The 18,626-nt window shown below is 39.4% G+C and overlaps 1 protein-coding gene across 1 annotated transcript; it reads right to left on the bottom strand.

Annotated features, from left to right (window-relative positions):
* Positions 1–10,787: 10,787 nt before the first annotated feature.
* slc25a46 (solute carrier family 25 member 46) lies at positions 10,788–17,860 on the bottom strand. The gene is made up of 8 exons (XM_080847660.1): positions 17,439–17,860; positions 14,921–14,963; positions 14,368–14,425; positions 13,879–13,956; positions 13,669–13,769; positions 13,050–13,106; positions 12,776–12,833; positions 10,788–12,015 (listed from the first exon to the last, which is right to left on the bottom strand). Exons 1-8 carry the CDS (start codon positions 17,686–17,688, stop codon positions 11,404–11,406), a joined length of 1,257 nt encoding a protein of 418 aa, XP_080703786.1. The 5' UTR covers positions 17,689–17,860; the 3' UTR covers positions 10,788–11,403.
* Positions 17,861–18,626: the final 766 nt, after the last annotated feature.

Below are 18,626 nucleotides of genomic sequence, written 5' to 3'. Positions count from 1 at the left end.
GTAACACATAGGAGTGACAGAGTAACTAACCGTTTAAAGTAGCCCACTTCAGCTTCACTAGCTAAATCTATTTTCATGGTTTTCATGGACGCGTACTTACTGTTAATATTTCATGAACGTAGCAGAAACCTGTTAGCTCACGTTAGATGGTATTTGGTTGATATGCTTTGATCATTTGGTGGGAATGCTTTAACTTTCCTAGCTTGCTAGATATCCTAGCTAACATAGCGTTGCTGGTGAACGTTAGGTAACCATCTCCCTTAGTTGAGTCATTAAGCAGAGAAGTAATGTAATGTTCGTTAACGTTTTTTTATTCAGTTGTCAGTGAGCCATGGTAAATGAGTAGTGGTTTGTTTTGGAGGATAAGACTCATGTACCATTAAAGTTATCCTTTTATCTAACATTGAAATACTGATAGCAAGGTGGTAGATGTCATTTTTTTTAAGTTAATGTTAGCTAATGATTTTATGGAGATAGAGAATTGTTGTCAAGAAATTAGGATATGCTATTATTAACAAGTTCGCATTTACTTTCTTAACGGTACTTATTGTCCCTAATAAGCAATTTCATTAAATGCTTTGAATGATTCATTGGGTGTATTTATGATATCCGCATTTCATCAAAAGGAAAGGGGAGGTTTAGGACTATTGCGCGTAGATATTAATTTTCTCGTGTAATTTTCTCGTGTGGATTTCGTCCTGTGAACCTGTGAAACTTGAGGAAAAAGCGAGAAGAATGTCTCAAAATGACGCAAGCGGAAGCAGGGATTCATGCGCGTGTTGGATGATCCACAAATGCAGATTCGACACTTCACACGAGCAACGGAAGATTCGCAAGTGAAATTTCAAGACAGAGGCACATTCGAAACGTGATATATTTTTACAAATGGCATGATTTAATTTGCAAGTTTACAAACATTTGAATAAAACATTACACCTTTGTGTAAACCCCAATTTACAAGTCACACATATTGCGCGTAGATTGAGTCCTTTGCTTGTGTGGATTTTGTCCTGTGAACTTGTGAAACTTGGGGGAAACGCGAGAAGAATGTCTCAAAATTACCCAAGCGGAACCAGGGGTTCATGCGCGTGTTGGATGATCCACACATGCAGATTCAACACTTCACACAAGCAAAAACATTGCACCTGTGTGAAAATCCCAATGTACAAGTCACAAATGTAGTCTTTGCCCTTGCAAATCCCGATTTACAAGTCACAAATTTTGACTTTGAACTTGCAAAACATAGCATACGTGTGGATTACGGTGTGTGCGTGTATGAATAAGGTGTGTGCGCGCACGAATAATTTTGAGACAAATCTGTCTCCATATTTTTTTGTTTGTTTTTTTGACCCTGTAAATGTGTGCGCCACCGGACCACACACCCCCTCGCACTCAACCACATACAAAAAAAGTTCAGGCACAGGATTTTTTTTTGCTTTAACCCCTGCAGATGAGTCAAAAAGCATGTTTCATTGAATGATATTGCCCACGCATATAGATGAGTTTAGATAGGCTATATTGGTGACAAGGCTCCCGTTTTCCAAGGAACCCCTTTGCTGACACATGACATGTTTATTATGTAGATTTTGACTCTCCCCCAGACTAAATTATAGCTATTACATAACATTCAAAAGAGGTGAATCGACTTCGCTTTAACTAAACAGTGGGTTAAAGGCAATTGGTCCAGTTGTAAAAATGTAGCGTATTTGAAACAAATTGGGGACGAAGTCACATTGATGTAACGCCTGTCCTCTCAGGTAAAGAGAATGGCATTTGCACACCGAGATTGGGTAGGTCTATGCGAAAGACAATAATGCCAAATTAATCAATTTGAGATGTCATTTTTTAATGGATAAACAACTTAATAACTTCATAAAAGTTTCTGGTTTACAGCAGTTGATCCTAACGTTTTCTCGTTATAGTTGCCCAAGTTTTGGGGCAATGAAAGTCAATCCCCTATGACAAATTTCAAATTGCATATTGAGCATGTTATTGCGTACTGCTTATTAACCTACCTGTTATCTGACATTATATGACATTCACTGACAATGAACACTTGCAAGTCAGGAGCCAAAAAGATTTTGGTAGAAAGATGAAATGTTCAGATTCATATTATTTAAAGCTGCGGTGTTCAAGACCTCGTGATTGATCGTTGTTACATTCATCCCTCCCTCAATTCTGTCCAACACATCACTAGCATCCCCATTAGCTGGCTGACATGTTAAATATAGTTCAAATATAAGACACTTTTGTCTGCTAATAATCAATTTATATTATTATTACCATGTATTTATTAATAATAAATAACAACAATAGTGATTCGAAAACTATGATTATATTTATAGAGTATTGCTCAAACAAAACAACTAATTAGATAGATGATATTGTTTACATAGATAGATGATATTGATTACATAGATAGATGTAAGAGGCCTCACCTGGTTGAGAACCTTTCTTTGCCTTAACTGGTTAAAACATTCACAAACCTCTCAGACTGATGCCCACTTTAAGTTACTGTATGATTTTGCAGTATCATCATTTGCATAACGCTTATTTGGTGCAGTTGGATCCATATCTGGAAATTCACTTGCACTAAAAGGTGCTTAAACACTGCTCACTCATATGATGTGATTGTATAGAAAGAATGTTCCTTAGTCATGCAAATCTCATCACTTAAATGAATAAGAGTAATATTTTACATATTTACAGTACTCTAGAAATACTGTTAAATAAAATAATTTTCTTATGGTAAGGTTTGCCCTGAATGAACTAAACTACTACTAAATAAAAACACAAAGACTGATTGAAATGCTCATTCATTCCTAGAGATGTGGATTCATCGCATAAAGAGGCTATATACTGGATCTGTGGTTGTCTCTGAGAACGTAGAGATGAAGTCTGCAGTTCTAATCAGGTGCACTTTTTGTCAAATTCAGCTAATTGTTCCTCACAGTCCTCTCTAGCTGTCCGTTCAGCATGTGTGCTAAAAAGAGAGTGTGTTCCGTATCGACCCCTTGAGCACTTCGAGCCCCGACTTTCAGGGCTTAGGGAGCCACACTGACAAAATCAGCAGAATGCAGGGCACTGAAAATGCCCGTATCATACCCTGAAAACGGTTGAATTATGTAGTGTGATTTGATGGTCACTACTCTCCCCAACGGCCATCATCTTGGCTACGTACGGAAGAGGAGGAGCCAAAGCTAGCTTTTCATTTTATAACGAAAATAATGGCGGACATGATGGTTAACGGTGGCTAAGGTAGCAGAGGCTGTAGATCACCAGGCTACAGACCGTACATGTAAATGTCAGCAGTAATTAAACAACTGTACTGATATTAAATGTACTACTAACATGCCATTATCAAATTAAAGCCAGTAACATCAGTATTTTGGTTGATTTCACGATGTATAGGCTACCGACAGTTAGCATACCAAGCTAGGTAGCATTACCATTAAGGCTGATTTATGCTCGGTTACGTAAGCGTAAGCGCAAGAGGCCGCGCAAGCCCCTTGCGTGCCCCTTGCGCGACTTTTCACGTCTTGCGTGCGTCGGCCCCTTTTTCTAGACTTGCGCCATTTTACGCAAGCCTATTGTTCTGGGTGTGAATTGCTTGGCAACACCTCCAACGCAACGCGTAAGCACCTAGCAATTCATGCTCCCTTTAGAAGCATGCAAGGGCCTTTAGAATTGCATGGCAGATATGCTAAGCTATCGGGCTATTCCCCCACCCAGTGCCTGTGGCTAGTCCGAAAAAGGTGCATCTAAGTAAACGACAGATGGCTATGTCAGTCATTGGACAGTGTTTAACAACTGTACTGATATTAAATGTACTACTAACATTAAAGCCAGTGACATCAGTGTTTTGGTTGATTTCACGATGTATAGGCTACCGACAGTTAGCATACCAAGCTAGGTAGCATTACCATTAGAATTGCATGGCAGTTATGCTAGATAGCTGGCTATTTAGTTTCCCCGGGAATCGCGAGCAGATTTGCGTCCATCACTTCCACCAGGTGTTCTATTTGATAAAGCACACCCTGAGCGATGGGGAGTGCACTGTAGATGTCAGGGCCCTGTATTACAGGTCCCTGTATAGCAGGGTCCTGTGCAAAGTGTAGGTTCGGAACACACTGTTTTTAGTGTTGGGAAAGTTCACTTTCAACATGAACTAGTTCAGTTCATAGTTCACAAATTTCAGTTCATAGTTCATAATTCAAAATTTGAACTAAGTTCACAGCTCCAAAAAATGAGTTCAGTTCCTTTTTTCAATATGTTTCGAGCTAAAAAAAATAATCTAAATCTCTATATGTCTGCAATACCGCTTTCGGCCTCTACACAACTTGGGCGCTCTTACACTTGCCAGGCATTCAGTTAAAGAAAGCAAACGCAGCGATTGGAAACAGGACTGTTAAATATGTGTTTTTCACCTGGAAGTCTCTAGAAATCTGGCACCTTATTGAACGAAATTGAAAATAGTGAACGTGCCGTTCACAGACATCAGAATGAACGAGTTCACAGTATCGTTCATCAGGCAATAATACAGAACGTTCAGTTCACGTTCACCAAAATTATGAACGAGTTCATGAACTTTCGTTCAATGAACGCGTTCAGGTACAACACTGTTAACACAGTCCTGGCCCTGTAAATGAAAAAACAAACGTTGATTGCTCTAATCTGGAAATAGGTCTACTTTAATTAGGCATGTCAGGGTTTTTCTGTAATAAAGTGTTTCTCTGATGATAATTGGTTAATTGACACCAAAATGAATTGGTTAATTGCAAAATCTGCAATCTGCTCAACAGCACAAGGTTAGTTAGAGTAACTGTAACATAATCACGATAAAAAGGATCTTGCTATGAAGACATAATAGTTATCTGCAAGCATCTGTTGGGAAGTCTGAAATAATGTCGAAGTAACACACATAAGATGATGGTGCAATGTCATTTGGGGAAGTCATTTGACACATATCTGAAGTTCCCATATGACATTCGAGAGATAACGATTGCACCAAGTACACAAACTGTTGGTGCGTTTACGATACACTTTTAATCCCTTGTCTGAGAATCTTATTTACTGTATACTGGTAGGCTGGTATGAGATGGTCAGTAAGTCTGTGAATAAGATATTAAGTGAATGTCTTAAAGGAGGTATCCAAGTAAATTGAGAGTTGATTTGTACGGCCACGTGAAATTATAAAGTAGGACTTCCAAGTTACTCAGATAATGTTGCAGAGTACAATCTAGAAAACCCCCAAAATCAGTAACCCAGATCTAAGTGAAAGAAAAGCCTCCCACAGGTGTTTACACGCACGCTCCTTAGTTTCTGCCAGATTGCATCAGGAAACCGGCTCAAGGTCTGACCATGGATTGAAACACAATTAAAACAAACAAAAAAACAAGCGCATATTTAAATAAACATGACAACATAGGCCTCACTCTGAAAAACAACCCAATGACAAAAAACATTCATATATATATATTTTTTATTATTTTAGTTCTGGGTATGACACCCTTCCAAAAAACAATATATATATATATATCATACTGACAATGCGATGAACATCCCCCCCACATCAGCTAAAACTCCAGGACAGCTAAAACAAGCCTTTTTATGAAAGAGGGGTTGTGCAGATTCTCACTTTTAAAATCTCATAATGCCAAACCCCATCTCCAAGAAGTGCATTTGTTTCCTTTGTTCCGTCCTTGCATGGAACACATTTTCATATGACCACAGGGGTTAAAGCAAAAAAAAATCCTGTGCCTGAACTTTTTTTGTATGTGGTTGAGTGCGAGGGGGTGTGTGGTCCGGTGGCGCACACATTTACAGGGTCAAAAAAACAAACAAAAAAATATGGAGACAGATTTGTCTCAAAATTATTCGTGCGCGCACACACCTTATTCATACACGCACACACCGTAATCCACACGTATGCTATGTTTTGCAAGTTCAAAGTCAAAATTTGTGACTTGTAAATCGGGATTTGCAAGGGCAAAGACTACATTTGTGACTTGTACATTGGGATTTTCACACAGGTGCAATGTTTTTGCTTGTGTGAAGTGTTGAATCTGCATGTGTGGATCATCCAACACGCGCATGAACCCCTGGTTCCGCTTGGGTAATTTTGAGACATTCTTCTCGCGTTTCCCCCAAGTTTCACAAGTTCACAGGACAAAATCCACACAAGCAAAGGACTCAATCTACGCGCAATATGTGTGACTTGTAAATTGGGGTTTACACAAAGGTGTAATGTTTTATTCAAATGTTTGTAAACTTGCAAATTAAATCATGCCATTTGTAAAAATATATCACGTTTCGAATGTGCCTCTGTCTTGAAATTTCACTTGCGAATCTTCCGTTGCTCGTGTGAAGTGTCGAATCTGCATTTGTGGATCATCCAACACGCGCATGAATCCCTGCTTCCGCTTGCGTCATTTTGAGACATTCTTCTCGCTTTTTCCTCAAGTTTCACAGGTTCACAGGACGAAATCCACACGAGAAAATTACACGAGAAAATTAATATCTACGCGCAATAGTCCTAAACCTCCCCTTTCCTTTTGATGAAATGCGGATATCATAAATACACCCAATGAATCATTCAAAGCATTTAATGAAATTGCTTATTAGGGACAATAAGTACCGTTAAGAAAGTAAATGCGAACTTGTTAATAATAGCATATCCTAATTTCTTGACAACAATTCTCTATCTCCATAAAATCATTAGCTAACATTAACTTAAAAAAAATGACATCTACCACCTTGCTATCAGTATTTCAATGTTAGATAAAAGGATAACTTTAATGGTACATGAGTCTTATCCTCCAAAACAAACCACTACTCATTTACCATGGCTCACTGACAACTGAATAAAAAAACGTTAACGAACATTACATTACTTCTCTGCTTAATGACTCAACTAAGGGAGATGGTTACCTAACGTTCACCAGCAACGCTATGTTAGCTAGGATATCTAGCAAGCTAGGAAAGTTAAAGCATTCCCACCAAATGATCAAAGCATATCAACCAAATACCATCTAACGTGAGCTAACAGGTTTCTGCTACGTTCATGAAATATTAACAGTAAGTACGCGTCCATGAAAACCATGAAAATAGATTTAGCTAGTGAAGCTGAAGTGGGCTACTTTAAACGGTTAGTTACTCTGTCACTCCTATGTGTTACACCCAAGCGTTAGCGATTCAAATGTTGGTCTCGAAGCACAACATAATAGAAGACTTAACGTTATCTAGACACCACCTCTACTGAAATATGTAAGATTGATTGATTAATAATGATACTAGATGTATCTTAATACAAGACAAGGAAAATTCGTTGGAAAATTCTTTGTACTCACACAGGAAGGTGGCTGCTCTTCTTGTCCGGCCATGATTTCGAAGGTTTTCCCGCAGAAATGAAGAAATGAAGGCCCACTAAAGTAGAGCTAAAGATATATCAGTGAACAACAGCGCCATCTGCTGGATGGTGCTCGTGAATCACGAGATTACGAGTTACGAGTTAGTGGAAAGAATGTCTCAAAATTGCGGAACGATTGTCTCAAAAATACGAACATGTGATTGTTGATCCACAAATGCTGAGACATGCTGAGACACGATTCACAAACATAATTTTCAGTTTCACAAATGTCTTTTTGTTTCACAAATGTAAAATTATATATTTACAAATACACATATATTTGTAAAAACCAATACACAAGTTACAAATCGGAAATTTGTATTTGTGGATTGCAAAACACGTGTACAACTCAAGGCATATTTGCAGATTACCCTCTGTGCATTTGCAGTTATTTTTGAGACAAATCTATGCCCATATTTTACAAATTGCATGATTTAATTTGCAAGTTTACAAACATTTGAATAAAACATTACACCTTTGTGTAAACCCCAATTTACAAGTCACACATATTGCGCGTAGATTGAGTCCTTTGCTTGTGTGGATTTTGTCCTGTGAACTTGTGAAACTTGGGGGAAACGCGAGAAGAATGTCTCAAAATTACCCAAGCGGAACCAGGGGTTCATGCGCGTGTTGGATGATCCACACATGCAGATTCAACACTTCACACAAGCAAAAACATTGCACCTGTGTGAAAATCCCAATGTACAAGTCACAAATGTAGTCTTTGCCCTTGCAAATCCCGATTTACAAGTCACAAATTTTGACTTTGAACTTGCAAAACATAGCATACGTGGGTGATTCTCCAACTATGGTACTTTCTCTGTCCTTGACAGATATAAAAAAAACTAAAAAACATTTCCACTTTTTTTTTTCACCCACACTTACTACATGTTAAGGGGAACCTATATATAAAAAATGATTGTTCAATTATGTTGTTTTTTATAAAATAGGAGGCATGTTATATGTGTTTTTTGCTGTTTTGCCTCTGTCCCTCGGCCAGACTTCAGGTCTTCAACCTTATCTAACTTAAAATCTAAAACTGATATCATTTTAAATTCAAACAGGAAGTGTGCATTATTACCCATTTCAATCAAATATAATACTTTTAGATATATTTCTTTTCAATTTGGCATATTTTAACCATGTTGAACACTTGTCCCTCGGGTTCACCGTCATTTCCACACCTCTGCATAAAATGCAGTCCCAGGCTCAGTCCTTTAGATTTTTATACTCAGTAACCATAGCAATTGATACTCTAGAGGGAAACACATGATTCAATGAAATTAACCTCCCAGCAGAGGTTACTGAATTTGAGATAAATCAAGGTAAATATGAGAAAAACTTCGAGTATGCTTATTGTTTGTCATTTCTGAACCGCTCATAACTCATTCCAACGAAAACATTTCTGCATTTTTACAATTGAATTTGGTGTAATTTGAGATTATGTAAAGCTAACTCTAAAAACTTACACGAGCAGGCTAGTCAAACATGAGATATTAAAGAAAAATGGAGAAAATGTCATTTCCACAACTGTCTTTTCCACAACCGTCTCCATGGACACCACCAGTCAAAAATCAAAAATCAAAAAATCAGCACAACCAACTTCAGGGCAGGTATCTAGGCATAATTAGGAAACAAATTATGCCAATAATATTTTAATTCAAAATGTTTCATTTTCTAAAAATGTCCAGGTCCAAAAAGTACCATAGTTGGAGAATCACCCACGTGTGGATTACGGTGTGTGCGTGTACGAATAAGGTGTGTGCGCGCACGAATAATTTTGAGACAAATCTGTCTCCATAAAAAAACATTTAGAAATGAATGATGGCAGATCATGGTGGGACTTTTGAAATCCCAAGAAGGTCAGCAATAGTACTCCACCTCACTACAATATGGTATTAACACATAGATTTCTCTTGATATCAAGTTTTGCTGCTAAGCTTTGTCCTTGGAAGATTTCAAGATGACCTACAATCATAAATTGACATGTTATAAGGGTATGTGAAATTCAGTCAGTGGAAGAAGATTTGCAACCATTTCATTGAGGATATACGAAAAAGGACAGTGATCTACTTTTTAAACCGTTAAAGTGCAACAGTGTAGATAATAGGCCTACTGTGGATTTATATTGCAGCATTTCCATAATTACTTTGTTCAAAATAAATAATTGTAAATTAAAATATACATATTTTATTCTAGCATACAGTAAGTGCTGAGGCATTGGCTATATTCATGTTCCTGCCTGGCAAGTGTTACGTTTTTACTGCATTGTCGTCTTCATCCAAAAAACGAACGAGGACATTGTCTATGTTGTTGTTGGTGGCTTCGTCGACATTTAAGAAAAACATGCCGTTTTTTAGCTTTTCCGAAATACGTCTTTTGGACTCTGGTGTTATGCCGTGTGTTAAAATAGCTGGCATGCTGATTGGATATTGACAGTTTAGTCAAAGCAATTTTGACTTCAGCGATTTTTTTGGCATAAATTCAACAGGGGTTGGGCGAGCCTGGAAGACAGATTGTGTTCTGCGATGAACGTACATACGGTTATTTTCAGGGCACATTAACGGTCAGTTATTGATGCCGGTACATCAGATGTGGTTGTAAAAGCGTTGTGTGTTGGATAGCGCGAACAGCTGCTCTATGAGCGGGGTCTAAACTCATGTAGTGGAAGCACTTTTCCCCGCTAGTTGCATACAGAAGCTTTCTTGAGCACAAGAGACCTGCTTCTCTTAACTTCTTACAGCGGCTACCAAAAGGCTTACCGTCCTTCCCCATCTCTTCTATCCATGCCCAGCGCCATTTATTTTTCAATCCTTTATCAACAAGGAGGGCATCATCCCAAGGATTCTTGAATTTACTCTGCTTCGGTGTGACAGTATCTCTACTTTGGTCTCTACGTAGCATAGGGCAGAGCGATATAGAAAAGCCGTTGCTGAAAGCACATTTTCACAAGACCCGCCCCAATCTACTTCTGATTGGCTAATAATGTTATTTTGACACCTGAAAGTTGTGCTCCTTTCATATCATTGGCAGACGAACTCATAAACTCGAAAGTAATGGTGATATCGAGACGTGTGTTTAACAAAAAAAATAAAAATTATATTAGACTTTTTTTCCGCAGCCAGCCAAACGCCGCACGCCGGAAATCCGGCACGATGCCGGAATGCTTTAATCCCTGTGACCAAGAAGGTCCGGTCACAGATCCTTGTGAATGCAAACAATTTGGACAACTTGACACATTATCACACATCACAAGGTGCGAGAAATAATTTAAAGACATAAACACTATTTGTATATTTGTATTTTTGCTGTACAATCTGTATACAAATCTACCTATGGTAAATTGGCACAGTCCATCCTCTTCAAGAATTCCCACGCATCCAATCCAAGAGCAACATTTATTCAGAACAGATCAAGCAAGAGGAAGAGGAAAGTGCCGCACAGATTGTAGGAGAAGAAAGCGCGTGTGATCTGCCGTTAAAGGACCTACAGAGCACTATGTGTTTGAGAGGGCAAAAATCAGAGCTAAACATTGAGAGCATTTATACTCCAGATTTAGATTTACCACAGTAACACATACATGTTCAGATGTCAGAGATGTCATGCATTGAGACAGTGTCTCTGGAAACGGAGCCATTGCTGCAGATACAGAGTGTCCTCTAAATTTCAACCAGTGCATGTAGATTAGGTGAATGACGATCTTTGATGAATGCACAAATGAGGAATTCACATCAAGACAGTCATCTGGAATGAACCCATCACCAACCAAAGCCAAGACAAAAAAACAAAACAAAACAAACAAACAAAAAACACCCCCTTCAAACAGACGCTTGGTGTGTTGGTGTTTCAGAAGGTAAACCTTGGTGGCCTTATAATCCATCTTCATATTCTTGGGGTGTGCTCGTAAGTGTATGCGCCAAGTGTGTGAGTGCCTTCGTACTTGTCTGACACGTGTCTGACATGTCCTGTCTCTGTCTCTGTCTGTCTCTGTCCCCTCAAGCATTCTGCAGGAGGGCGGAGTAGATCATCTTGGTGATCTGCAGCACAGCAGCATGCAGCGTGTACTGCACCAGCACCGCCCCGAAGCCCTTGTAGAAGCCCAGCGTGCCCTCCTCGCGGCCGATGGTGTTCACGCACTCGCGCAGGCTCTCGTACTGCGTGTTGATGGGCACCACCTCGAAGCCCAGGTCGGTGTTGTCGATGATGGTGCGAGTGCCCTGGATGTGGAGCCGGTGCAGCACCGTTTCCATAGGGTAGAGCAGCACGTCGGCGCACAGGCTACCGCAGAAGCTGGCCATTAGCTCCGGGAAGTAGGCGTCCAGCATGCTCTGCACGGCGTCCGCCTGGCCCGAGGCGGCGCCACCGTTCTTCGATGGGGAGGGTGGCGAGGAGGGGGGTGAAGGCCGGCGGCGGCGGAGCAGCGCCAGGACCAGCTTCTGCACGGTGGAGCTGACGATGTAGTGCAGGATGCCGTGGATAGCGGTGGGCAGGACCAGCGCCCACAGGGGCAGCAGCCGCTTGCTGTGCGGCACGCCAAGGCCCATGACGCGGCCCACGCCCTCCTTCACGCAGTCCAGGATGCCCGGGTTGTCCCGAATGATCTCACTCTGCATGAATACACACACCATTGCTGTTATTCAATCAACTAAAGCAAAAGGCAAACATATTTGGGTATTCAAAATGATATATAACTTTAAGGTTAATTACAGACTCTTCTAGAAAGTTCATCTGGTGAAGAATGGCGCTTTTCTTATGCTTCCCAGAAGAGAACTTGATGACAATTGCTAATGTTTATCTATGGATCTTGATGTGATTATCATGAGGAGGGCTAGACAACTCAAATATGGTTTCAATTTCAAAAGAGAACGTGAATTCAAATATTTAATAAAAAATTGCTTCATCTGAAAATGTCTACTAATGTGGCCAAATGTATATACACCAATGACCTCTCTTAATAACTCTTTTCAAAACACTTTTGTGCTTGGTTGTTCTCAAAAGCTGGCACATGTTTCACATTGAGCTGAGAGCTGAGCTGAATGTAGGCTTTGTAGGAATAAATCCTAAAAATAATAATATCCTACTAATAATAACTACTGCTGCTGCTAGTGCTGCTGCTACTGCTACTGCTACCACCTACCGACCTATCTATCTATCTATCTATCTATCTATCTTTGGGGGTTGTCAGAGTACTGTAGAACAGTTTTCAGTTTTTGAAAGCCCTGGTGTAGGGCACTCCTAACTTCCTCTAGTGTACATACAGTATATCTCAAAAAGAACACAACACAATTAACTAAAAAAGGAATCCACCGTGAAAGGTGTTCATCACAAATACTGTTAATCAGAATGCAATTTTTACTGAATACTGACCTGAACGGTCTCAATGAGACTTGCCGAGTAGAAAGGCATGGCAACAACATACGTCAGACTGAGAAGAAAACAAAAAGATGAAACAAACCATGACCACAGATGCAATCACAGCGTGACAATAACTACGATAAAACTGCAACAAAAAAAAAAAACACGCAACTGGGCTGACCTTTTCATTTCAGTATGGAACATAACCTTTTTACAAGCTCCATGAATTAGAGGTCTGAGGTCAAATATCACTTCTTATCATGCAATTAAAGCAAAAGGAAATTACCCTTTCAGCACTAGGTGTCCAACAACTTGCTTGGGGTTCCACTTGTGTGATAATTCTCTGTAAATGTAAAAACACCTGAATGAGAATCTCTAGTGATCTGACAAATGGCCACAAAGGCCTTCCCCTAAATCATGCTGATCAATTGATTTAGAAGAAGACCCAACCAGTGGGAAATAGGTCAGACATAATGCAGTTAATCAGAAATTCATGGGGGAAAAAACAGTACCTATCAACACTGGTACTAGTTTGGTAAACTGGACATAGTGCAATGAAGGAATAACACTATGGGAAAAAGCATTCAATTTGACCAAGATACATTTTGACACAAAATACAACCCAATACAAAATTAACACATGATACATTTTTTGTATTATCACCATACAATGTGATATTGTGGAAACTGGAAAAACCTCCTACAGTTAGGACCTCAAGGTATAGGTTAGTCTTCTGTATCTATTACAGAGTATGTTGAGGACGTTTTTCTCCCACAATTGTTCCACACAACAATTAAATCTCAACCAAGTTTAGTTGCTCATTTGTTCATTCAAATGGCTGTGGGTATTTATTTACTATGCGAGGACATCTCCTTGTAAATACAGTATGGTAGTCTGTCTATACCTTGGTAAGGGAGTGCATTCACTGATGATGCCCTCTGTTCCAAGTGTGACTCCCTGGACTACAAAAGTGCTACCCATTCCTTTCCATAAAGCCTTTGGACCCTATGGGGAAAAACAAAGAAAAAAATATGTGTCATATGGGTACATTTGTGGAGTTTTACTACGTGTGTTTTGGTGCCGTCATAGTGGCAAATCTTTGGTCTTTAATTACCTGAGATTTGGTGAAGTTGTACATCACACTGACCGCAGTAAATGGGGACAGATGATAGTTCCGAGCGTGATAATTAACCTACAATCAAAAAGCGAACATTGTGGAAATGGAGAATGCCATCAAACTCTAAAAATATGATTATTAAGAAACATCAGTTGTATCTATGCTCTCAATTCCTTCAACTTCAACTCTGAACACATCAAGAAAACTATGAGCAAAAAAGCCTGCAGGTCTCTAAAGAGAACATTTCATGTGTGGCTGCCTAGAACAGAATCTGAAGCATGTATTGGGAATAAACTCATAAGGTCAAGGACTGCTGGTGAATGATGTATCGCATTTTGGGTCATGTACAAGCTCAGACTCAAAACTAATTTGGTCATCTGCTGTGTATGAAACTGAGTGTCATTTTCACCAAAGATCTGATCTGGGAGCCTGAAAGAAGGGGTTCTGAGGTGGTACGACGTAAACACTTTTCATTGCCATGCTTACCTGGCATTGGCGACGAAACACGATGCATGGATGAGCCAGGACATTTTCTGTAAAGAGGCTGAATAAAATGTGAAGGGTGAATAAAAAGCACACTTAGTGCAGAAGCTGGACGTCTTCAGTCTGGCCAAAGATAGTGAGAATGGTTAACGTCAATATGTAAATTTGCTGTCCAGACAAAAAGAAATAGTTCCACTCATTCAATAATAATTTGAAAGCATAATTAGACAACATGGTTTTGTTCATTCTTTTCTCAATTTTTTCTCAATTACAGTTTTCTGGATCTAAATAGGAAAATAAATGTATAAGAACAAAGCAAATAATCAGGACATTGGGAAATACGAACATATGTTCAGTATGTTCGGTATGACATTATGGTGGTAGGTTGGTGAACATGTTTATTTAGGATGACAAATTACATATTGTGCCTAATTGTAAAATTATCTAAATCTAAAATGTAATTTTACATGAAATACAAAAATACAGTTCAGCATGAACAATAAATTGGTATTGGTATCAAATACAGAAATATGCACATAAAAGAGGAGCTTAATACCTTGCGAGTCCAATGCCAAATCCTGCAAATCGGTTTAACTGCTCTAAAAACAAACAGATAAACCAAAATTAGACTATTAGAAATTAAGCATGTAAATATTTAACACTTAAAATATTATTTTGTAGGTCAAAAGATTCAAAGGAAAAATGACAACCCTGTAGAAATAAGCTTTTTGTGAGCATGGAGAAATGACAGGACTTTTTAATTGTAGCTCCTGAAACATGGTAGCCTGGGTGCCATCCGTTTTGTACTCGCTCAACTGATTGCTGCCTTCTCGCTGAACAAACGTTTGTGGAGCGCGTACAAAACGGATGGCACCCAGGCTAGAAACATGGTACATGATGCGTAAATACTTAGATACATAGTAATCTGGGTAAACTGGTCCTCTTGAATCACAAGACGTGTTTGTATTGTCTACCTTAATGTGGAGGTCAATCCATCTAAAAATAACAACAAAACTGGCTGGGGAAGCCCTTGCTTGACTCACCGAAATAAATACTGAAGGAACTCTAAATCTTCAGATAAAATACCCTGGAAGCACCTCAAAAAGAAAACATTGTATATATAGTGTCTTGCATAATATGTCTCAACGGCAAAAAAAAAAAAAAGTCCTGGTGGCTCTAGTGAAATACATTGTTCTTCTCTCTGCTATGTCAATGAAAAGCAGAAGAAGTGTTTAGTAAATGAACTAAAGACAACGTCTTGCCTACTTGCTATCCTCCAGCATTTCCCTTAAAACCGGTCAACCAAATGACAGTACAATGTCATAAATAAAATCTGAATTAGTCTATGACATTAGGAAACTGCAGGCAGCTGTAGTAGCTGAAATTGAAGACTGAATTCTGGCTACAAAATATAAGCCAGCCAGTACTAGCTTCTCGAAAAGTAAAGACAAGGGTTGCATTTCTGGGTTTACTGGAGCCGGAGCTCCTTATCATGAGCCTTTAATGTGTTTATGTCTTACAAACAACGGAAGAGCAGGAGCAACCCACTCGGTTACCAATGACGTCATAAATGTTATTTGTACGATGCAACACTGAGAGGTGACTAAAGTTGCGGAAGGGGAGTAAATAAAACAAATTTGAAATCATAAGTGGTTATTCAAGTAGTTGCTGCCACGTGTCCTCATACCGTTAGTCACAAAGTATAGGCCATTGCCTGACCCCAACTCTGTTGAGTCACTGCTGGTTTCTATTCTTCAGAAATGGTGCCTTGACTTTATTCAGTTTATGTTTGCAGAGAATGTGCAAACTAATGCACATTTCCAGTCATCTGTCAGTTTAGCCATTCAGGCTAATTTTCATCGGTAAGTTGTGCTTCGGCCCTAGAAAATAAGGCCCAAGGCTCAGTGTCGCCACCCTTTCAGAAAGGGATGCAGCAAGATGACAACAACATGATTACAGAGATCTGAAGCTACTGGTAGAGGGGTACTACATAGAATATATTAGCTATAAACGGCACAGTCTGCTTCTAATCCAATCACTTTTGGGCAAATTCAGCTAATTGGTCTTCTAGCGGATCATTCAGTGTGTGTGCTCAGAAAAAAACGCCTTTGTTCTAACAGCCTGGCAGTTTTAATGGGAAGCATAGTATACCCATAAACAATGAGGCAAGAATACTATCTGCTATAACTGTATTTCCAACTCATAAACTCCACTCAAAAAATACCACACAACCAGCGCTATTTTCTCCTCCAGAAAATAGATGTTTGCAATAACTGGTGTTTTTAATAACTTAAACAGGACTGGAAGAATCAAACTACGAAGCAAACTGCTGGATGCACTGTGACAATGGCCATGTGTTTGTGTGCACGTCTTTAAGTTTAACTTTGATTTACACAACGTTATGCACTAGACTAGACCACAGCTAGCTTTCATTTGGATTAATTACACTTCAATCATCCCAAATGTCCATCCACATTAAAACAAAACAATGTGGCACAAAACCACTACCAAGTCTGGGGAGGTTTATCATGGCAGGTATTCATCATGTTGGGTCATATGATGATGCCATTAGTCAGTTGAAAACAACAGTTAACAACCAATCTAAAAAGCTTGATAACATTCTTACCAATTTCCTGTTTCCAAATCATGTTTATGGGAGGTGTTATTTTGGGCATACAGGCTTACTGGTCTCAATCATTTAGCTGCATAGCTGCATTATAGCTACACTGAAATAACGCAAAACATAAGGTATAGATAATGGGTACACCTGGATAATGTGCGGTACTGGAACTGAAGCAGATTCACCAGAATGTGCATCTGTCTGAAACCCCCAAATCAGCTGTCAATCACGTCAGTTAGTATTTTCATTACTCACAGTTTAAAGTTGCTTTTGTACTGTTGGCTACAACAACCAAAACTGCTGTAATGTATTAGGGTTTTGCATGCACTCCAAGACTGTATGGATATTAAACCATTTGAAGTACCGTGCATATAGAATACTCAGCGTTATCATTACGGACAGTTGACTACCTATGGAAAGCTGCATGTCACACATCTCTCCCATGTGAACCTACCGGAGGGTGGAGCCGCTGCATGAGGATCTTCGGACCCCGGAGGTGCAGGGCCCGTCTCAGATTGAGGTGTTCGCTCATCAAAATGCAAATTTCGGCTACCAGGGATGTCAGGGGGGGTCGTGACCCACTGCTGCAGGTCAGCATTAGATGCATTATTGAATGACCTTCCAGAGTAGCCTCCACCGTATGACGGATCCTCCCTTCCCCTATAACCTAAGCCGTCAAAGCTATCAGGTCGTCGAGAAGTCATGTTGAAGAAATTAGCTAAGTGACGCTGATTTTAAACAGGAATATCGTTGTTGTATTTCTCAGGGTAGCATAAGCTACACAGGACAAAAAGAAAACATTGAAAACAACAAATAACCTGCCACTGGTGATTAAAATTGAACCGGGGATATGTTGTCAAGCAAACCAACAAGCTAGCTACCAAAACAACGTAATGGCATTGAACTTTCACCACCGGAAGCTTTGTCCTGTTTCCTGCTGCAAGTGCAGACCGGGACATGTAGTTAATCTTACATGCGCATCACTAAGTAAAAGATCAAATCATCAATCAAAAGATCATAAATTCCATTTGCTTCTCTGAATGATTTGAATCATTAAAAAGAGGTGCCGTGTAGTTTAATGAAAGCTTAGCATAAATTTACAGCAGTTGAATACATCACTTAGAGCAGTGGTTCTCAAACTGTGGTACGCGGCTCCCTTTTGGTGGTACTCAGACAGTTTTCCCATTTTTTATGACAAGGATATTAATCATTAAATATATATTTAAAAATTATTAAAACAACTAGATCCTAGGGCTCCGTAAGATCCCAATCATTTAAGTTTTGTATTTATCTGAGCCATGCTCATTCTCCTGATCAGGCATTACAGTGAGGTAATAACACTTAGTTCCTATTGTGCGCAGGCTACCGAAGGTCAATGATAGTTACGATGGTGGTACTTTGAAAACCAAATATTTTCTGAGGTGGTACTCACGGTGAAACGGATTAGTACACATTATCTGCTTAGCCTAGGCTGCTATATCAGGCTATTTTATGTATCTGTAGGCTAGGCCTAATTGTATTTCTTTTATTTCTCCCATGGTATGGGTTAAGCCTATGGTGTCGGTCGGTATAACCATCAGCTGCCGAAGACTGAAGTAGAATAATCTCACATTAATTTCGCGTTCTCTCCTGTCCTTGGCTT

Source organism: Sprattus sprattus (genome assembly GCF_963457725.1).
Source record: "Sprattus sprattus genome assembly, chromosome: 11".
NCBI lineage: Eukaryota > Metazoa > Chordata > Actinopteri > Clupeiformes > Clupeidae > Sprattus > Sprattus sprattus.
This window is presented reverse-complemented; position numbering and strand designations above follow the sequence as displayed.

What these genes read in the sequence shown, in the direction of transcription:
- slc25a46 (XM_080847660.1), bottom strand. Translation starts at nt 17,688, where the DNA reads ATGACTTCTCGACGACCTGATAGCTTTGACGGCTTAGGTTATAGGGGA. An exon ending in TTTGGCATTGGACTCGCAAG is followed by an intron (nt 14,426 to 14,920) that starts GTATTAAGCTCC and finishes CATTTTATTCAG; the next exon opens with CCTCTTTACAGAAAATGTCC. An exon ending in GGACACCTAGTGCTGAAAGG is followed by an intron (nt 12,834 to 13,049) that starts GTAATTTCCTTT and finishes TTTTCTTCTCAG; the next exon opens with TCTGACGTATGTTGTTGCCA.